This window comes from Danio rerio, chromosome 12, assembly GCF_049306965.1.
Source record: "Danio rerio strain Tuebingen ecotype United States chromosome 12, GRCz12tu, whole genome shotgun sequence".
Taxonomy (NCBI): Eukaryota; Metazoa; Chordata; class Actinopteri; order Cypriniformes; family Danionidae; genus Danio; species Danio rerio.
The window spans coordinates 2,849,894-2,873,620 of NC_133187.1; the positions used below are offsets into that span (position 1 = coordinate 2,849,894).

The following is a 23,727-nucleotide window of genomic DNA, read 5'->3' on the forward strand; positions in this document are numbered from 1 at the left end:
GAGAGAAGACGAGGGAGAGCAGCGGAGGAGAGATGAAGATCTGAGGAGGAGGAGGAGGAATATGCAGAGCGGAGGAAGAACAGCCTGTCGATGGCAGCCATGCTGAGTCCAAAGATCAGACAGACCCGGAGAGGTACAGTACGCTGCGTTTGTATTTCAACTGTCAGCTCTCAGGGGCCGCGACACACACACACACACACACACACACACACACACACACACACACACACACACACACACACACACACACACTGAACAGCCTTTCATCTCACAGCATCTCAGCTGCACACTTGCTGGATCATCTCTGCTCATCACACTTCGGATGCGGAATTGTGGCACTTAAAAAAACATATCTATATATTACAGTATTGTTTTTGTGTGTGTGTGTGTGTGTGTGTACATATGTGTAATTGTTTGTGCATATATAGGCATGTATGTGTGCATTTATTATGGCTGCATGATGTGGAAAAATCTAACTTTGCAATATTTTGTTATTCTGCGATTTATATATATATATATATATATATATATATATATATATATATATATATATATATATATATATATATATATATATATATAGCCATATGAATAATTCTAGTTTGATTGGAATGAATCTACAGTGAAAGTGCATCTGCATAAGATACAATAAACAATTTATAAATACAATAAATAAGATATAATAATAAATTAATAATTTTTGTAATAATTAAATTAATTAAATAAATAGTGTCTGATCAACAGTATTCAGGTGCAATGATTGAATAATCAAAATTTCTTATGCCTAAATGTTTTTAACATCATTATACATTCACAGGCCTCAAAAACACGTCAATGATAAATTATAATATTAATTCAACATTGCAAATCCTGTGATGTGACTATTGCGAATTAATACATTGCAATGTTGATGGTGAATTGATAAATTTTCAGCACTATATATATATATTGGATGATTTATTATTTATTATATATGACAATGATATCTTAACCAACTACTTACATAATTGAACAAAATTGTATATAATGGACGGACGGACAGAAGGATGGATGGATTAAGAGCGATCGATAGAATGATAGATAGAACGATTGATGGTACAATCAATAGAATAATAGAACGATCGATAGATAGATTGATAGAACGATAGCTACAACGATGGATGGATGGATACATGGATGGATGGAAAGATGGATCAATAAAGCGATCTATAGAATGATAGATTGAACGATCGATAGCTAGATGGATGGATGGAACGATAGATGGATATAGAACGATAGATAGAACGATGGATATAGACAAAACGATGATGGATGGATGGAACGATAGAAAGAACAATATATGGATGGATGAATGGAACGATGGAAGAATAGTGGATAGATTGACAAAGCGATCGACAGAATGATAGATAGAACGATAGAAAAATAGATAGAACGATGGATAGATAAAACAATGGAGGGATGGATGATGAATGGATGGAGGGAACAATAGATAGACGGAGAGATGGATGGAATGATAGATGACGGATAGAATGATAGATCGATCGATAGAACAATTGATAGAACGATGGATAAATAGATAAAATGATGGATGATGGATGAATACTTGCTTCTCATTATATCCAATTAGAATTAAAAATACAAATTTATTAAAAACATGTTTAAAAATCTCCTTCAAAAATGTGATTTTGCTTCATTTATAGCATTTGTTGGCTTTAATACATCTGTAAATAGGCTGCTGGATTTTCTATGATCAATATCCATGGCAGTGTTTTACTGGTGGCAGAAATGCTGTAGTTTGAACAACTGTTGTAATTAACCATGTAGCATTGACTAATCCTGTCATTCTCATTATGATGAGTCCAGACATCAGTTATGGTAAAACTGATCATTCATTGATAACTATTTACACCACCAAACATTGTGTGCATCTTAATATGTCTCTGTGGCTCAAATCAAGTCTCATTTGTTTGCTCTTATGGTGCTGTGCCTGACAACATGCTAAACTAGGATCATCCAGCGGTGCATGTTCCACCTCAACAGCTGAACATCAGCACACATTCCTCTCCCATCCGCAGCGCAAAACGCACACGCCCACAGCGGGCTGATCATCATTCATCAGCAGCCTATAGCACAGTGCTGAGTGAGATGTGAAATACAGGCAGGAGACGATCTGAAGCATAAGGCTTCATTCATCATGCATCAACTTGATGGACGACACTGTGTTAATAAGCAAAGCTCAATGCGCATGAAGAAGCAAAGTGTTTTACGTGCTTATGTTCTCCAGCCCATCCCCCATCCGCCTCATGCTACCTGCTGAACATAAGGCTTCTGCTGGGAGACCATGTTAAAGTACACGTGACATCAAAACTAACCGTGTTGATTCAGTTAGCTCACATTGCTAGTTTTGGGTGAACAAGTCATCTGTGCAGGTCATTAAGAAAACAAATAGTTTTGCCCTCTAAAATAGAAATGTGAAAATGTTCTTCCTGTTTGTTTTCAGTTTAATTATGAGATTAGGTCTGCCTGAGGTATTGAGCGTGGCTAACATACATAACCACACCCAGGGCCGGCGCGTCCATAGAGGAGACCTAGGCGGCCGCATAGAGCGACAGAATAGAGAGGGCGGCGTCACCGACACGACCCTCACCTCTCGCGCCCTCAGATATATCTGCATCTAGGACACTATCCGCGACACTACCCTCACCACCCGTGCCCTCAGTTATATCCGGATGTAGGGCGGCAGAATAGAGAGGGTGGTGTCCGCGACACTACCCTCAGCACCCGCGCCCTCAGTTATATCCACGTCTAGGGCGGTGTCCGCAACGCTACCCTCACCACCCGTGCCCTCAGTGATATCCGGGTGTAGGGTGGCAGAATAGAGAGGGTGGTGTCCGCGACACTACCCTCAGCACCCGCGCCCTCAGTTATATCCGCGTCTAGGATGGCGTCGCGACACTACCCTCACCACCCACGCCCTTAATTATTAACGTGCCTAGGGCAGCACATTAGAGAGGGCGGCGTCCGCGACACTACCCTCACCTCTCGCGCCCTCAGATGTATCCGCGTCTAGGGCGGCGTTCGCAACACTACCCTCAGCACCCGTGCCCTCAGTTATATCCGCGTCTAGGGTGGCAGAATAGAGAGGGCAGTGTCCGCGATAGCTCCCTCACCACCTGCGCGCTCAGTTATATCCGCATCTAGGGCGTCATACGCGACACTACCCTCACCACCCTTGCCCTCAGTTATATCCGGGTGTAGGGCGGAAGAATAGAGAGGGTGGTGTCCGCGACAGCTCCCTCGACATCAACCCCCCCCAACCCGCTTTCACTTTAGGGTTGAGGGCGGCGTAACTGTCCTTTGCCTAGAGCGACAGTTCAGCTTGCTCCAGCCCTGACCACACCCTTTTACCTGTCTGTTAAGGCAAGATGGAGGTTAGGTGGAGGTGTCTGTTAGGTTGTATTAACTGGCCCCAAACTCCTTCCTTTAATCTTTCTGAATGAAATGCCTGCTTAACTGCATCCAATCACCTCGCATCGAAAAACAAGCCACGCCCACTCATTTTCTCATTTAATATTTTGTTTCTCCAGAATCTGCCTCACAATACTGAATAAAAAAATGGTCGCAGCTTCCGCTTCATGCAGACTTTAACGCACCAGTGATCAATTTATTCACGATTTCTGGAATGCTTCTTTCTAACTCGTCACTCTAAACATTTATTAATAACATCAAGCTGCAGAACTAATTTGCTTCAATTAACTTGAATTCAAAAAGTAGTTTTTATTATTATAGCTTTGCATTTTTAAAGTATGCGTGAACCGGAAGTTGCTGAGACTTTTATTTCAGTATGTTGATGTACTTCCTGAAACGGAATATTAAGTAGAGAGGTGGGGCTTTAATTTGCGCACCATTCATTCATTCATTTTCATTCGCTCTTCCGTGGTCGGGTTTTGAGGGCAGCAGTCTTAAGAGAAAAAACCCCAGACTTCCCTCTCCCCAGACACTTCCTCCAGAGGACCCCGAGGCATTCCTAGGCCAACCGAGAGCCATTGTCCCTCCAGCGTGTCTTGGTTCTTCCCCTAGACCTCCTTCCATTGTGACATGCCCGGAACACCTTCCTAGGTAGGCAACTAGGAGGCATCCGAAACAGATGCCCGAGCCACCTCAGCTGACTTCTCTCGATGTGGAGGAGCAGCTGCCCTACTTCTGGGTTCCTCCTAGGTGACAGCTCCTCACCCTAACGATCCTGCCACCCTGCAAAGGAAACTGATTTCAGCTGTTTGTATTCGAGATCTTATCCTTTCAGTCATGAGCCAAAGCTCCTCCATTAACCGCCACCTTATCGTGGTGGAAGGGTTTGAGTGCCTGGGTGATCCTAAGAGCCATGTTCTCGGGGGTAGGGGGTAATGCCCCTGGTAGAGTCTACCAAGGCAAAAAAGGTCTTAGGTGACAGGTCAGACTAAGTGCAGTTCAAAAACCCCTTATGAGCCTAATAACATCAAGGACCAAGACGTTGCCAGGGATGGCGCAGCCTGGGCCCCACCCTGGAGCTAGGCCTATGGTTGGGAATGTTGCTATGGAAGCCCTCTGGTGACATCAACAGAAGGACCAACACTCCAAACGTTGAGGAAAATACCAAACTGGGGTGCTGGTCAATCAGTGCTTTTGAAAACACTATCGGTTGGTTTTAGGGAAGGGGGTGGGTGGATCGTTCAGTCAATCAGTCTACAGCGGCCTCTAGTGGATTTACGCGAGAAAAGCAGGCCTCTGGTGGATTCGTGAAAAAAAACTGAAGAAAAAAAAAACATACCTCCTGGGACGTATTTCACAATCTCCAGAAATGTATATAGGGGTACATATCGATAATGAGCCTGGGTTAAAAAAATGCTTGTCTTACTAAGACTTTTTGTCTTGTTTCTAGTCCAAATATCAACAAATTTTTAAATCAAGAAGCATTTTCTAGACAAGCAAATAATGTAGTCTTCTTTTAAGAAATAATATGCCAAACAGAAGTGAGTTTTTGCTTATTACAAGCTAAACAATCTGCAAATGAGGTCAGCAAACAAAAAGATTATTTTGCCTACCCTACAGGCTGATTATTTAGCTTATTTTAAGGAAAAACACTTCATTTTGACATTATTTCTTTACACAAGACAAGTTTTTGCTTGTCTAGAAAATGCTACTTGATTTGAGAATATTCAGACTAGAAACAAGGCAAAAGTTGATTTGATTTATTTATTTTCGAACAAAACTATCATACATAAAAAGTTATTAACAAAAAGAAATACATTTCAACATGGTCAAAAATGGATATTTTAGAAAAGCATTTTTTTGCGTTTTTTGAGTTTATCCAGGTGCCACATTTATCTGCCACAAAAAAAGCAGCACTAGCACGGACACTGTCATCACTCACGACTTTAAAACATTCTTTCCACAATATTTTAATTGCAACTTTTGGAGGCGACTATTCTCAGAGTTGATCCCCGCCGTGCCAAAACAGGCAGTTTTTGCGACCACATCCTAGAAACGCCCATGACAAAGTGGGAAGGTATGAATCATCGTGTAGAGAGATCTGCAAACTGGCTGTCCGACTCTTTTCCATTTGAGTTGCTGAAAATGCTCAAAACTGACTGGCATTGAAGTATTTGTGTAAAGCGGAGTGTAGTGAAAACATTTCTGTCACCATGTGGACACATTTACAGCTTTGAGGGAAACTTTAAATGTTTGTATTTCTGCAACAACAACAAAAAACTGAACGTTTCCATTTCTGCACAATATTGACAAAAAAAAGTATGTGATAATTAGGAATGTAATAATATGAAAACTTCATCTCATCATAATAGTGACCAAAATGATCACAATTATCAATATAATCAGGGTTTGGTTCAAAATACCTAAAAATTAAACTAATATTCAAATTAAATAATGTATGATGTTTGGCGCAGTAGGTAGTGCTGTCGCCTCACAGCAAGAAGGTTGCTGGTTCAAGCCTCGACCGGGTCAGATGGCTTTTCTGTGTGGAGTTTGCATGTTCTCCCTGCGTTTGCGTGGGTTTCCTCCAGGTGCTCCGGTTTCCCCCACAGTCCAAAGACATGCGGTACAGGTGAATCGGGTATCGGTACAGGTATAATTGTCTAGAGTGTGAATAAGTGTGCATGGATGTTTCCCAAAGATGGATTGCAGCTGGAAGGGCATCCATTGCATAAAACATATGCTGGATAAGATGGCGGTTCATACCGCTGTGGCGACTCCTGATTAATAAACTGAGACAAAAATAATTTTTTGAATTTTGTGACTATGTAAACATGGATCCCTGCATTTTGGATTTGTTTACTGCATGTGTGTGTGTATGTGTTGTAAAAAAATGCTAAGTTCCACAAAATTATTTCACATTGTCACAACACAAATAGGTTAAAGCTTCATTTCTTTTACAAATATAAGAAGATTGAACATAAAACAACAAAATTCTCATAATTAATACTCAAGAATCGTGTTGTTTCAGCAAGGAGTTTGAACAAGTATAGCAGAATTTCTATTTTTTTGGTGTGTGTGTGTGTGTGTTTGCGTGTGTGCCTGTGTTTATAAGTAAATTAAGGTATTGTTTGTTAAACCTGCTTTTGGAAAACTACTTTCCAAGATCCATGTTTGCATCATTTGTCACAATATTGTATAAAGCTGCTTTATAAAAGCCAAAAGGGGTTGTGCGATTTGATGACAAAATGTGATAGCAATTCAGGCTGATATTGGGATTTTATTTAATTATGTTTCAAGCTTCAGCCATATATATATATATATATATATATATATATATATACACACAGTTGAAGTCAGAATTATTAGCCCTCCTTTGAATTTCTTTTCCTTTTTTAAATATTTCCCAAATAATGTTTAGCAGAGCAAGGTAATTTTCACAGTATGTCTGATAATATTTTTTTTTTATTTTTTCTAATTTTTTTGTGAGTACTCAACTGTCCTACTCTTCCCTAAATTAGCCAGGAAAAATAAAGGAAGGACTTTCCAGACAGTATTTGATAAAATGTTTTTTTTTGTACACATTTTAGATTTATTTTATACAGCATGTGCAAATGTATTTTGTTTTTTTATATGTGGAAGTCCTAAAGCACTTTTAAAATAGGTGAATCTCTCCTACTTCCAGTTTTGGGAAAACTATTTTAGATTTATTTGATTCAGCGTGTCTCTAATAGAATGAACTATACAGAGATGAGCTTCCTAGTCAGGTTTTGACAGATGGTTGCCTATCCAATGGCTTTTTTCACAATGTCTCCCTCTGAACAGAGCTGGAGGCTTCTTGATTACATTATCCATGTGTATGGGTGTGGTGGGATCAGTAGCCTCTCTGTCTAATGGAGACCAGTGGAAGGCAGTGGCCATTGCTGCAATCTTTAGCTGTGTCTTACTCGATGCACTTTAAAATATACAATTTGAACAGTTTTATTCCTATAACCAGGATTCATTCCATCCATCCATCCATCCATCCATCCATCCATCCATCTATTTATTATTGTTATTAGTATTATTATTATTATTATATAGATATATTCTATACCTTATATCATTATAAAGATAATCGTGTTTATATTCTATATACGAATGCAGACTCAGTGCAGCAGATCTCTTGCCCTGCCTATTTCAACCATTAGCCCTGCTGGTAATCTAGAGGATTTAGGCGAACACAGCAGTATGGCGATGAGTCTAAATGTGAACGATCTCCACTGATAAAAGACAAAGTCTGCCATTCTTTAATTCTCGTACTGATCTCCTGACAAAAATGCTTGCTGCACACATACAGCTTTGCTGCATTCGAACTCACAGGATTGCAGGGAAAAACATGCAACAAACCCCGTGGATCATGGAAACAAACACATGCGACCCTTCATGAATGGCAAAATACTGTGTGCCGTGGGTCCGTGGACGCAGTCTCACCCAGTCATTGGGTCTCACAGCTTGGCACTGGCAGGTCTGTTTTGCCCTCGGAAAGCACACGCAGTCATGGATAATTAAGACGCAGGCTCTTCTCATAGGATAAGAAAACTCTGCTATGAATAATAATAAGAAACCAACGCTTCATCCCTCCACTCGCAGATTTTACATTTTAAAAACATTTTAAACCCAAAAAGATGAAATTAGCTGACAAAACCTCCAAATAATCCAGTTTTCCCCACAATTAAAGCTGACAGGTGCTAACATTGTCTTAACTGAAAACACACAAATCTGTTCAAATCTTAAAATAATACTTGAGGGTTTCTTGAACCTTTGATTCACAATCCCATAATCGAAATAATTTTTTATAATGTTGTTGGCACATCTATATTAAGTCCAGTTCCTCTAGGATTTTTTCCAGCTGTGGCGGCAGGCCTTTTTTTTTTACACAGATCTACCAAACACCGGTGGCGTTATTTCAATAACAAATGTCGTGAGCGCAGTATTAGAAGTCGAGATTGCATTTATGTAATATCCTACATGTACGAGCATGTGAATCTCTGTGCTTGCGTGCTGATTTCCTCTGCTCGAGCACAAAACTTTTTGCACGCCACCTCCGCTAAAAGTCGCTTCAAGAGCAGTCAGATCTTCTTGTGCGCTCTCAAACAAACGCTGCTGAGTGCGATTTAGTGCGTTTATGTAATGAGCATGTCTCCAACATTTATTAGATTTGCTAGGAATGTTTATAAATGTCTCTAATAGACCTACCGAGTAGCATTAATGTGTCCTAAAGTAAAGTAAATCGGCTATACGTCGTGTTTGCTGGCCACACGCATCACGCACCTGTCAGCCAGTCAGTCAGTCAGCATGTCACCTTAAAGCGTTAAACAAATGACGCACAGCACTACTACTGTTACAGAAAAGTTTGTGCTGTTATAATTCACTTAGCTTAAATACGTTTTGGTGCAATTATTACCTGTTATTAAAAAAATTTAATGTTTTAAATGAGAAGCTGTAGTGTAGCCGTGGCGGGATGAATTCTGGCGTGGCGCCCCGCCATGGGAGAATGAATGTCGCGGAAACCATGAAGTCTATTGGCAAACTGCAGAGGTTTCTGTATCCGGTTCACCTCTGACTAAATTACACTCCAGAGATCCTAGTAGTGTTTGAGAACTCTGTCCCCCTTTGGGCATGAAAAAAAAAAAACGAGCAACTGATATAGGAGAATCCCAGATACAATGACCAAAGGAAAAATGTGGGAAGAGGATGATCCTTCATACTCTGCAAAAGGAGATCAAGCATGAAGCAAACAAAGAATTGTGTGGCCTGCGTCTTGATAAAGATCAATATTTGTTTTAGTTTTTGTTATACACATTGGCTGAGGGGTTAGCATTGTCGCCTCAAAGCTAAAAAGTTGCTAGTTCGAGTCCCGGCTGTGTCAGTTGGCATTTCTGTGTTGAGTTTGCATATTTTCCCCGAGTTCCAATTAAGGGTGTCACGATCCTCCAAATCCTCGATTCGATCACATTTTCGATTCTAAAGTCACGATTCGATTCGATTTTCGATCATGAATAATTAATTAATAACGAAATAATTATTTGTAGCCTACCGTTTAAACTAAATGACCTGGATGGTCTTTGTTTTACCCATAAACAAATCATACAGTAAATGAATAAAGGCAAGATACACACATAATTACCACCTGTCAATCACTTTTTTCTGCACTTGTACTTGCACAAGTACTTGTGTGAAAGTAAAAGATGGAAGCAGTCTACTGACCCGCTGTCTCAAGCGCATGACAATGTGTGTGCGTCTGTGTCTATGTGTGAATGAGTGTGTGTGGTCACGTGATGTGCGTTTTCAGCGGTAGTGAGGAAGGAGGGCTGCTCAGAAATGCTACACGCCAGTGTGGATGTGGATCGTTGTCGTTCTAAAATGCCATTTAAAACAAAGACAGTGTAAACAGGGCCTGAGTGTGTATTTTTTACGAGCGGATTTGCAACGGGGGCGGGCGGAGGATCGCGATGCGCCCATCGTCTATCATCCCAAACGTAATACGTACATAGCAGAGCTTGCAAACTGTGTTTTTTTTGTCGACAACACGAACGTTGTCAACATAGCTAACTGGAAATCCAAAGTGCTTACACACCGGCGACTTCATTGAAAGAGGAGAGGGTTTAAGTTCTGTCGACGGGTCTCCTGCGTCTGCAGTTTAACAAGCACTTCAACAAGCCTGTTTTTTCCCAGCTTGGCAAGCCAAGCTAACGTGACATGGGTGTGGCAGCATCGACGATTCTATTTTTTGATTCGATAATCGAAGTTGAGCATAAATTTCGATCGATTTCGATTAAAAATCGAAATCGTGACACCCTTAGTTCCAATAGTATCTGGAAGCAGCCTTTACGATGCAAGCTGAGATTGCATCATTCAGCAATGCAATGTCAGACACAATGCACTCAAATGGATTGAGTGGTGTCACTGTGAGGGGTAGGGTTAGGGATGGGGTTTCGGTGAGCCCATTAAAAAGCATTGGATGCAGCTCAGATTGCACTGCAGCAGGTCTGCATCCAGACCCCTCTCCTGTGTTCCCGTGGGCTTCCTCTGAGTGCTCTGGTTTCCCCCACAGTCCAAACACATGCGCTATAGGGGAATTAACTAAATTGGCCGTAGTGTATAAGTGTGTGTGGGAATGTGAGTGTGTGTGGGTGTTTCACAGTGCTGGGTTGTGGCTGTAAGGGCATCCGCTGCGTAGAACATATGCTGGAATAGTTGGCGGTTCATTCCGCTGTGGCGACTCATGATAAATAAGGGACTAATGTAAAGCAAAATGAATGAATGTATAAAAGAAAATGTTGGACTTTTCCAAAACCGCGGTAAACCTTGAAAACGGTCATGGTCCCATGCCTACTAGAGATGCTCACTGACATGTGCGTTTCTTGATTTAAAGCCAGGTCCAAGAGCATGGTGATGGGAGAGGCATCCCGAGGCTCATGCCGGCCCACCTCACCGAGTCTCCAGGAGGGGGTGCTAAAGGCCGGCTGGTTGAAAAAGCAGAGGAGCATCATGAAGAACTGGCAACTGCGCTGGTTTGTGCTGCGTGCCGACCATCTCTTCTTCTACAAGGACGAGGAGGAGACCAAACCACAGGTACGTTCGGCTTTCCATGAATGCACTCTTACAATCACCCCATATCTAAAGAGAAACATTGTGTATTTCTGAGTGTGCCTTACACAGGTGAGTGGGCTTGACAAACCACCTGTAAAAACAGTCTTATGTGCAGAGGTGGGGGCTTTGGGTGTTCGAGCACCTGCCCCTTTTTTCTCTTAAACATTGCGATCACAACTGTGATTTGACATGCAAAAACAATGCAAAGTAAAATGTGTGTGTGTACGTGTGCAGAACATTGTGTGTGACTCATCATTGCAGAAAGGCTTGAATTAACTCCTCAACAAATGCATCAAATGACCATTAAGGAAGTTCTTACTGTAGTAAGGGAGATCTGCTTCATTCTTGTCTGTCACTGTGCTGTTTATCTAGCCGGTGAAGGTTTCACCCATCAGAGCAATCTCTATGGCTCTGATATGCACGTGGAGATGGTGGGTGGGGAGAACTAGCTCATTTACATTAAAGGCACAGGCAACAAATAAAGCTAGTGTCTTTAGAGCTTAAATCTCCCATATTCAGAATAGTATAATAACTAATCTGATGGGCGTTTTGAGCTGAAATTTTACAGACATATTCTGGAGAAATGAAAGACTTATCTTAAATCTTGAAAAAGAGGTAAAATAGGAGCCCTTTAAAGCTTTTTTTCAATGAGCCACAGATGCAATTGAATAATTAATGTTATTCTGATCAATGATGATAGAGTGCATCAACGAGTAAGAGAGATGGCCAAAAGCTTATGGCATTGAAGTTTTATTGAAGAATCGAAGACCACAGGCTCGCCTTAATGGGTTAAAACTGAAATACTGCCAATATTGCAATGTGACAGGATTCTTTATCAGCAAAGTTTGCTTTCAAGACAGAACCAAGTAGACTAAATTTAAGTCTCAATGCAGCACAATATAGTAATTCTTCAGGATGAGCATTTTGACATCTACACTACCTGACAAATGTCTTGTCGATCCCAGTTGCAAGAGCAACAAATAATAACTTGACTTCTAGTATTGGGAAAATTGGCAGAAGGTGAATCATCTGTTGATCTGCATCCCAATCATCACAAATACTGCAGAAGACCTACTGGAACCCGCATGGACTCAAGATTTTCACAGAAATCAGTCAAGTTTGGTGAATGAAAAATCATGGTACGTGGTTCATTCAGTATGGGGGCGTGCGAGAGATCTGCAACATCAACAGCCCGAGGTATCAAGACATTTGTGCTGCCCATTACATTACAAACCACAGGAGAGGGACAATTCTCCAGCAGGATAGCGCTGCTCCTCATACTTCAGCCTCCACATCAAAGCTCCTGAAAGCAAAGAAGGTCAAGATGCTCCAGGATTGGCCAGCCCAGTCACCAGACTAGAACATTATGAAGGAGGAGGCACTGAAGATGAATCCAAAGGATTATATCTCTGGGAGTCCTGCAATAACACTTTCTTTGCCATTCCAGATGACTTTATTAATCAGTGATTTGAGTCAGAGATGTATGGATGCAGTCCTCCAAGCTCATGATGGAGTCAGACACAATATTCATTCTGTCTCCACTGCAGCAGGACTTTATACTCTTTACTGGACATTATTTCTGTTCAGTGACAAGACTTTTGTCCAAGCACAGTCAGACCTTACTAATTCCTAATTAAATCATTATTAATCAAGGCATGATGATATTTATTGCAGTCAATAAGCGTAATCTAGAGGCATTTGCCTTTCATTTAAGCCACTTCTGATACCAAATGATCAACTAGAAGTCAAGTTATTATTTGTTGCTTTTAAAACTTGGATGAGCAACAAGACTTTTGTCAGGTTGTGTATTTGCTGAAGCAGAGGTTCTCAAAGTTGGGATTGGGACCCCCCAGGGCTCGCGAGACAATAAAGGGGGGGGGGGGGTTGGTGATGCCTGGTGATTTCCAAAAATCTATATATTTTTATTAAACCATAAGTATTACCATATTTTATCCATAACCTACTGAAGAGAAAAAAAATGTATATATAGTTACTATAGTAGCTTATAGTAAGCTCTATAGGATTGCGACCCCTGGGGTAATTACATTACATTACACAGCAGTAGTGTCAGATGCAGCAGATTTTATAACACCAGGATAAACTTTCAGGCCCATTCACAGCAGTCACATAAATAAATAAAAAAAATAAACAAAGAATAGACTCGGGTCTATTGGTGTGTGTGTGCGCTATTGCATGCAAGGTTTCTGTATTTATAACCACCTCAGAGGATATTGGGGGTCGCGAGTCACTGGCATTGTCATTTTGGGAGTCGCGGGCTGAAAAGTTTGCGAACCCTTGTGCTAAAGCAAATAAAAACGTGTTATGTTTTTGTGAATGCTTTTAAATTGTATTTGTCTTGAGTGGTTGTAAATAATTTTTGGCACCATTCCATCTAACATTATTCTCAAGCCCTGAAGCAATCTGGATTTATAGCATTAAGCCATACATCTGGTCAAAGAGTATTGATATTTCTATTCACCCTTAATATATGACATAATGCAAATATCTGCTGTGTGTTTTTTCACCTGCAGTGTTGTGATGCTGCTGCTGGTTCATAAGCATCTCATATTAACCAATCAATAGAGTCCGGCGTTGTCAGTCATACCAGCGTTTGTGATAAACAGCAGACTGTCAATACTCATCCAAGCACCCTTAATCTATGCCCATGCTGCGCTGGCCAGGACGTGTGTGAAAATGTCAATCCCACCCACTTTTCCTGCCTTTAATCAATGGGATTCAAAGTGGAAGGGCTGTGTAGGCAAATCTCATAGCGAATCACACACTGAGATAAAAGGAGAGCATGCATATTGAACAGTGCGCGGTGCAGAGCCGACGTCCCCATGCATCATCTGGGGTATTAACGGTTGCTTAGAGCAGTGTTTCTCAAACCTGTTTCTGGAGGCACACCAACAGTATATTTAGGATGTCTCCCTTGTCTGACCCATTAACTTCAGGTTTTGGAGTCTTTTCTTAAGGTCTGATGAGTTGATTCAGGTGTGTTTGAACAGGGAGAGGTTGAAAATGTGGGCTGTTGGGTGTGTCAGGAACAGGATTGGGAAACGCTGGTTTAGAGAACTGCGGCTGGATTCATTACAATTCCATTTTCTTCCTTTTTATTTATTAAAAATATTTAGTATAAAGTGGTTTTATGATACAGCCTTATGCCAAAATTAATTAAATTAATTTATTTCGTCAGCGCAATAGCCTGGGGGTTAGCGTGCTGACATATGGTGCAATAGCACGTCAGGGAGTCGCGAGTTCGAATCCCAGCGTGAGGACATTTCCCTACCCTACCCCCTCTCTCTCTCCCACTTCGCTTCCTGTCTCAATACGGTCCTATCTAATAAAGGCAAAAAGGCCAAAAATAAATCTTTAAATTAACTTATTTCCTCAACATTCTACACACAATCCCCCATAATGACAATGTGAACAAAGAGTTTTTGAAATTGTTGTAAATGTATTAAAAATAAATAAGCTGAAAATCAGATGTACATCAGTATTCACAGCCTTTGCTCAACAGTGTTGATGCACCTTTGGCAGCGATTACAGCCTCAAGTCTTGTTGAATATGATGCCACAAGCTTGGCACACCTGTCTTTGGGAATTTTTGCCCATTCCTCTTTGCAGGACCTCTCAAGCTCTATCAGGTTGGATAAGTAGCGACGGTGTACAGCCATTTTCAAAACTGTCCAGAGTAGGCTTGGGCGGTAGTACGATAATATGGTATACCGCGTGATCTAAAAATAGCAACGATGTCAGTTTCAATAACATTATAAAAACAATGCACTTAAATAGGAGACAAATATTAAATATGATATATATAATAAATATTAAATATCCTTTATTTAATGCCTACAAATGCGTATGCGTGATTGTTATCACAGGACAGTGTGGAGGAGAAAGAGAGGGAGAGGTGAGGTGGCGAGTCACGCACCAAGTGACCTGCAGTTTGGCAGTATTTACGGTTTCGACCGAACAAGAAGGGAGACTTGGCAAATATGAACTAGAGGTCTGCATTCCCGCTGTACTGGGGGAGCCAACCAGATTTCTTGCGGTGCAGGAATAAATTTCCGAATAAATCGCGGGAGCGGTCAGTAACTCTGGTATAATTTGAAAGGGAGCGGGCGCGCGGTCTAACAATATCGCATCCACGTGGATTGTTGATTGTGTGTGTGTGTGTGTGTGTGTGAGAATGAGAGAGGGCATGATTCTGTGTGTCGCTTGGTGCTCTCTCTATATGTGTGTGTGTGTGGTTGTGTGTGTGTGTGTGTGTGTGTGTGTGTGTGTGTGAATGAGAGACAGCGTCCCGTGCAGAAGAACACAAACAAGACGAACAGGTGACCGTGAACCTAAGGTTGCATATACGGGATTCTGTTTCTGCAAAAGCCAACAGTTTGATGACGCTGTCTGAGCCTTACGTCATAATTTTTAATATTATGCATGGTAATACTGAATACCGGGGTAAAATAGGGAGATTTGACGACATCAAAATTTGGATACCGCCCAAGCCTAGTCCAGAGACAACCTCCCTGACTAGGGCCCTTCTCCACCGATCGCTCAGCTTAGATGGCCGGCCAGCTCTAGGAAGAGTCTTGGTGGTTCTTTGAGCCTTATTTCTGAAACACCAAAGCTTGTGATTTTTTCTTCAGACAAAAAAAAATTGTTATTCTTAAGAAGATATTTGGAAACCTGCAATAAAATATGTATGCTTTATATCTTGTGCAAAAGAAATCTTAAATTCAGCCAAACAGATTCAACAGCCTGACTAAGAGCCCCATTCTGAGCCTAAATCATTCAGTTTACAACATGTCCCTAAAGAATAAATCATCTCTCAATTTCATTCAGTTCATAGTTTACCTAATTGGAGAAGGCACTCAAAATATGTGCAATAATGTGCAAAACACCAAGTTTAAGCTTTGAATAACACAACAGGCTCAAAATCCCTGGGTAAATGTCCATATGATTGCGATGTGGATTAAAGAATTACATCCGAGTGTATGTGGTAATTAGATTTGATTGATTTTATAGGTCAATAAAGGTTAAGTGATGCACTGCTAACTCTTCATATCCGTGCAGGGCTGCATCTCACTGAAGGGCAGCCAAGTCAATGAGCTGACGGCAAACCCAGAAGAACCCGGACGACACCTTTTTGAGATCCTGCCAGGTGAGCTGATCTTCAGATCATCACTGTCCTGCACATAAAACACTGCCTTCATGATTTTTGAGAGTTGAGAGACCGAGAAAGCCTTCCAGAATGGGTCGTTTGGGTGATAATGCCTCAACCTGATGGTGAATGCTGTTTGTTTTATTTATGACAAGTAAATAGCACATCAGTGTGACGTCCAGCAGAGCTCTTCAAGACTTGCAGTTTGGCTTAGAGTGAGTTGTTTTTTTTTAACAGCACAGCAAAGAAGGCATAATATCTAATTATAGCTGAGCTGTAAAATGCACACCTCTCAATCCGCTAACTGGAGCCAACCTCCAAATGCCCTCCAAATCCACTCCCATTTACATGATATTCAATTCTCTCTAAAACCTTGCGATGATGCCTACCTACTATCCTCCTTTACTTTTTACATGCAAATCACATTAAAATGTGAAGCGTTGCATTTCTCATCTCTGAAAGTGCAGTTCCAGTGTACTCAAGCCACCTTTCCACTGCACACGACAAACGACAGACCGGAAGTCATTCATTTCCAATGGAGAGCGGTCCGGGAGCTGCGTTTAGTTCCAATCATCTCCGTGTGCGGAAAATTCGGATCTAAATTGAGCTATGGATCCGTTGAAATATTTGAACACCTGCGACTAGACCGTATGTGACCTGCCGACCGGATATGATGTATTCCAGTGTTGTCCAAGCAGGTCCGTGCGCGCGAGATGAGAAATAGCAGTTTATTTGGTTATTTTTTGAATTATAAAAAGTCTTTATTAAAGAAAAACTTTTCTGTTCAGAAATGTAAGTATGAAAGTAATAAAAAATATATATATATTTTAATGTTGTCTCCACATTCCCTCCAATATTTTAGTGGTCTATGGGCCCTATCATACACCCGGCGCAGTGTAGAAGGTGCGGCGCAATAGTCTTTTGCTAGTTTCAGCTTGGCGCAAGAGTCGTTTTGAGGTGTTGCGCTACGCTGTTTAAATAGCAAATGCATTAGCGCTCATATGTGCACCCATAGGCGTTCTGGTCTAAAAAGGAAGGTGTTCTGAGGTGGACCGCTGGCGCGTTGCTATTTTGAGAAACTATAATAGATTTTTCATTAGACCAAAACTAACCCGGTCTAAACTCCAGCGCAGAGTTGCACCTCGCTTACGCACTGCTTAATACACACAAGAGAGCAATAGGCAAATATCTTTACATATGAAAAAAATGTAAATATTAAGGATATATATAGGATATAATAAGAATAGATATAGGATATAAATATAAAGGATTAAAATATTACAAAACATATTATTTTCCAGCCTACATAAATATGAAAATCACTGCTTTTATGTCTTCTTCATCTCGGGAGGCTTTTTCAGTTAATTTATAACAATTTGCTTTTGTATAATGTTATTATTATTAGCAGTATTATTTATTATATCCATATTTATATTTGTTTTATTAAAAACAAGCTTAGATTTGTCCACCTGTCAGGTTTTAGACCATATGGGGCACAGCATGTGTTTTAGGATATAACTCAGGTTTTTGAGCACATTTTGCTATTATTATGCATTTATTTGTTGCTGGAAATTAGAACTGAATTTAGAAATAGTTTTGAAACGAATATTTGCGCTTAACAAACTAAAGTATTTATTTATAGATTAATTGATGTCTGTGCGTAAAGGTTTCCCTATCCAAGAGCGAATGTGAAAGTAGTTCCATTATCTCTCATTCTCACGCAGTAGATGCTCTGTTCAACAGTTTTCTGTTAAAAACCTGTTAACTGTTTGCTTGTGAAATGCTCAGTTTTTCCACTTAGACTTACTTTGCGTCCTGTAAATAACGAATGCGCTCTTGGCGCGACGCAGCTGACTCTTAAAGGGAATGGGAGATGAGACTCTAATTGGTTTATTCTCAAAACACACCTATAACTCATTAAAAAAATAAACTCAACCCTTTTAGACCATGCGCCACGGCGCAAAGCAGATTTCCCGTCCTTAAATTAGCAAAAACGCGTCCTGACACGCCCTGAAAGCGTTTGTGCCCTGAGTTTTGCGCTCTGCGCATAGACCGTCAAAATAGAGCCCTATGAGTTTACTATTCATTCATCCATTAAACTATGTAAACGCACAGAGAATAAAGGCTCTTGCTGTTGCAGTCCTTTATTTCGGACACCTTTGAGAATCACCTTCTGCCCCGTGGTGCACGACAACACTGAAAATACTGTGCGGCTGCCACAGGGGGGCGTATTCCGACAGTCGTGTCCAAATGTCGTGTGCAGTGGAAAGGCGGCTTTAATGTCATTGAAAAGTAAATGTTAAAAACAATTTAAATCCTGGTTATACAAATAATATCTGCTGCACGGTAAAAAAAGGATATGACAAAAAGTGATGACCACCAATGTTTTTATGTTACTTCAATTTAAACTTCATTTAAGTCAATCAATATTTTAGTCATACAAAGTTCAACTTAATGTTCAGTCAGTTGGACTGATGTACGTTGAAATGACTAAAAGTTAATTTGATTCAACTCATCGTGTATAGGTTGTTTTCACTTGACGTCAGTGACTACATTTACATGGACACCATTCATTCATTCATTCATTTTCTTGTCGGTTTAGTCCCTTTATTAATCGGACCACCTTAATGACTGACAAATATAATTTATTTAGTAGAAAACTCGGCCTTCCTCATGATATAAGGATCATGTCTTATTTTTTCTATATATACATCTCCTTTAAAATATGGTATAAATCACAAAAATACAGACTTTTCTCTCAGTTTTTTACTTCCTACCCTTCATCTGAATTCCGCACATCACCAGAATCATGTGATTAAAAACAACGAGAGCAATGAGGGCATTAGAGAGTTTATACATAATATGTGGCACTTATTTCGTTGATTTATCCCTTTGGCATTTTTTCTGTGTATCTCATACCATCATAATGTATAAAACATTATACAAGAATTTTAAATGCATTAATAATGCATGTTTTACAATTGAAGTCAGAATTATTAGCCCCCCTGTTTATTTTTTCCCTAATTTCTGTTTAACAGATAGATTTTTTTAAAACATTTCTAAACATAATAGTTTTAATAACTCATTTCTAATAACTGATTTATTTTATCTTTGCCATGATGACAGCAAATAATATTTTCCAAGCTATTTTTCAAGACATATACAGCTTAAAGTGACATTTAAAGGCTTAACTAGGTTAATTAGTTTAACTAGGCAGGTTAGGTTAATTAGGCAAGTTACTGTTTAACAGTGGTTTGCTCTGTAGACTATCTAAAAAATATATAGCCTAAAGGGCCTAATAATTTTGACCTTAAAATGAGTTTTAAAAAATTAAAAACAGCTTTTATTTTAGCCAAAATAAAACAAATAAGACTTTCTTCAGAAGAAAAAATATTATCAGACATACTGTGAAAATTTCCTTGCCCTGTTAAACATCATTTGGGAAATATTTAAAATAATAAATAAATCAAAGGCGGCAAATAATTCTGACTTCAACTGTATAATGCACTGTTTGATCATTGTTACCATAATACCATTATTCATTACAAGGAATCTGCAAATAATATCTATTTGAACTTTTGCTTACAATTACTTATGAAAGCATGCATTATTAATACTTTATAATGCATTACCCATAAAGCTTTCAAGTGGTACCGCTTTTTCATTAAAGGCTCATTTCAAATTCTGATAATGAATTTTTCTACATTATCCAACAACCTGGATGCATCGCTGAATCGATGAGTCACCCTTAAAGTGCATCTCAGACATTTAGATAACTGAACTCGGCATTAGTCTAAGTAATGTACAATACCAAACAAAACAAATAGCCCAACACAGTTTTCCAGCCCCCAGCATCACTTACTCGCATCTCCTCCCCAGAGAAGAGCCCTCAACCACAGTCTCCGTCTGACCGGCATGCTTCAGCTCCTTTAAGTCAAACAACCTTATTGGCAAAGCCCCTTCTCCATGAGAAGCAAACAATAACATGACACAAAGCAAATGAGCAGAAACGCCTCGTGCTTTTTGAATGAGTGGTGCATTTGTCTGGAGATGCATAATAATAATAATAATTCCTTACATTTATATAGCGCTTTTCTGGGCACTCAAAGCGCTTTACACAATGGGGGGAATCTCCTCATCCACCACCAGTGTGCAGCATCCACCTGGATGACGCGACGGAGGCCATTTTGCGCCAGGCCGCAAACCACACACTAGCTTATTGGTGGAGAGGAGACAGTGATGAAGCCAATTATGATATGGGGAGGGTTAGGAGGCCATGATGGACAGAGGCCAGTGGGCAGATTTGGCCAGGATGCCGGGGTTAAACCCCAACTCTTTTTTTGATGGACATCTTGGGATTTTTAACGACCTCAGAGAGTCGGGACCTCGGTTTAACGTCTCATCCGAAAGACGAAGCTCACGGAGCAGCATAGAGTCCCTGTCACTATACAGGGGCATTAGGACCCACACAGACCGCAGGTTGAGCGTGGCATGTGGTTGATTGTGACACCAAACGTGACGTATAGCAGGGGTGCTAGGGATGGGTGATGCCAAATATTTGCTTTCCGACCCAATACCAAGTATTTAGTAGACAATTATCATCGATATCAACACCAATGCATCAATAGCTAAGCTTCCATCCAAAAAGTAAAGTTCTGAAATTAGTTTGAATATATCTGCTAGGTTTTCCCAGTGATAGGCTGCAGCTAGATGGGCATCTGCTGCGTAAAACATGTGCTGAATAAGTCGGCGGTTCATTCCGCTGTGCAGGGGAGGACTGGCCATCTGGCCGGACCATTTTTAATATGTGGCCCGGTATGCTATTTTAATTTTATTTTTTTTAATATATGTATTGTTTTTACATGCAGGCTGCTTTTATTTCTTGCAAGATGTGAATATTATGATGATGATGACGATGATAATAGTAATAATAATGATAAATGTTAAGCATTGGCCCAATTGGCAATGGCCGGCTGGTTTCGAGAGGGACCGATCCAAATAGGGGTTACGCTGAAGAATGTCAAACAAACAAACAGTAAGTGCAACACAAGATAATTGTCAGAGATGGACCGTGAAAAAGAAAACGCGAAATATTAAAAAAAAAAAATGCTCTAAAATCAGATGCTGCCAAATGCATCAAATTAACTGAAATAGTCTCGAGAGGGGGAAGCACAGTGGGTAGCACGGTCGCCTCACAGCAAGAAGGTTGATGGTTCGAGCCTTGGCTGGGTCAGTGTTTCTGTGTGGAGTTTGCATCTATGCTCGGGTTACCTCCCGGTTTCCCTCACAAGTCCAAACACGTGCTATAGGTGAACTTGGTATCCGCTGCCTAAAACATATGCTGGAATAGTTGGCGGTTCATTCTGCTGTGGCGATCCCAGATTAATAAAGAGACTAAGATGAAAAGAAAATAAATGAAATGATTGCATGTATAAATTTGGTATAAATGTGTTGTTTTTGTTCCAGTCACATACAATAAATGTTTAAATATCTATTACACATGGTACTGCTTATTTTATTTCACCATCAGAACACCAATATAAGTAGTGAATATGCATGTCCGTGGATGGCGCTGTGTCGGTGTGGTAATGTGGGCTAGTGTTGCTACAGTGCCAGGGCTGATTTTTAGTCCTCGTCCGCCCCTGCCGCTGTTGCGACCCCAGGTTAATAAAAGGGATTAAGCCAAAAAGAAAATGAATGAATGAATGAATATCTTCTAGTGAGGATTGCAGGTCCTCTGAGACGGATGCATCTGGTGTGCTGTTTGTTTAAGTCCACTGAGGTCTTTAGAAAGGACTAACAGAGCAGGCCGTCTCATTATTCTGTCAGTCTACCGTGAGAAGTCAGTGGGAATGAGAGAAACAGAAGTGAAGTGCTGCTTGAGCTCAACTCAGACATCAAAAAGTGCCCACTGGTTTTTCAGGAACGTACTTTACAGTATGACTTCTTTTGGACAGTATGGATTTTTTCTCATCCTCGTCAGGACTATTTTGGAATATAATCGAATTTAATACTTGTTTGGAAATTAGTGGTTTGAACAAACACGCTGGCAGAATGGATTTCGTGTGGTGTGAGAGCTACATGTGCTGTGTCCTGACTCATGCCCAATGTAATGGTGAAAAAGCGCAGCATTAGTACCCGCTCAACTCCTCCAGTGCATCATGGGACAGGGCTGCTATAAGCTACAGAGACTCAAACCACCACTAGCCCAAGGTAAACATACATGCAAAAAATCAGCTACAATAGTGATTGTGTCTTTATTTAAAATACTGTTGCAGCATTGTTGGCTAAAGGGTCACTTATAAAATTAAAAAGAAAAAAATGTAGGTCATCATGAATTCATTTCTAACCGAATAGTTTGTTCAATCATGCATCGGGTACGCAACAATAGAGAAATGCTTAAACAATACTAATTGTATGGCCGAGGATACAAATGTCTCATTTAGAATAGCGTTCAGCATGCTATGCTGATGTTACTGACTGTTTGGCAGCATCTTGTGACTAAATACACTGTAAAAAATGCCCGTAGTTTTCACTGTAAAAGATTGTAAAAGAGTGAAGGTAAAAAACTGTAAATAAAAAAACATTACATTTCAGTTAAAATAACTGAAAAGTTAAATGCTGTTAATATAAAACTTGGTATTTCTTACATTATTGTTTTGGTAAAATTACATTATTTTACGGTAACAACCCTTAAAACAATTGTACAAATTAAAAAAAAAAAAACATTTGCATATTGTCAATCTAAAACGTTGATGAGAAAATAGATTTGAAAATATTTATAGCTGCAATACATTTATTTTTTTAACTGTTTTTTTAAAACAGATGTATACTGTTAAAACCATTTTTTCCTTTTTTTTTTTTAAACAATAAATCACAATGATATGATCTACAGGAATATGTGTATTTATATGGACGTGTGCCATTGTAGGCCTGCACTAGTCTATCCCCAGAATTTAATTGCATGATTATTATTTTTTGAAAAGAATTTGATTTTGACTATTATTAATATTATTATTATTATTATTGCATATTATAATTATCATTATCATTATTATCAAGGTCTCCTTCAGATTTAGACAGGATCTAACTAGAAGAGTTTTCAAATACTCAGTTGTTACTGAATGAAGAAATAAACTATTGCCATGAAATTGTATTTAAAATTTATATTCAATTTAATTTGTGATGTTTCAAAGGTATTGACTTCATTTTAGTCTGTTGGTCATAATAAATCATCTCTCAATGTTATGTACAACAATATATATTTCTCAGTCTTTATTTTAATGTCTTTTACAGTTCATCTCTACCACATTTTTAACGGTAGATTTCTGGCAACCACAGCTGCCAGTTTTTTACCGTAGATTTTACATGATTTTTTTTTACAGTGTACTACTACTAATATTAATAATAGGTAGATAGGTTAGTGAACTGCAGGCTGCAATTGGTTAACATTCTTTCTGC

At 39.8% G+C, this 23,727-nt stretch overlaps 1 protein-coding gene across 1 annotated transcript in view; it reads left to right on the plus strand.

The window, feature by feature from the left end:
• The window catches only part of arhgap22b (Rho GTPase activating protein 22b), a 50,614-nt gene continuing 26,887 nt past the window's right edge, over positions 1–23,727 (plus strand). Inside the window, exons 1-3 of the mRNA XM_678124.11 lie at positions 1–133; positions 10,886–11,085; positions 16,179–16,266. Of these exons, the coding sequence (XP_683216.6) occupies positions 91–133; positions 10,886–11,085; positions 16,179–16,266 (331 nt within the window). The 5' untranslated portion in view covers positions 1–90. The remainder of the gene's footprint in view (positions 134–10,885; positions 11,086–16,178; positions 16,267–23,727) is intronic.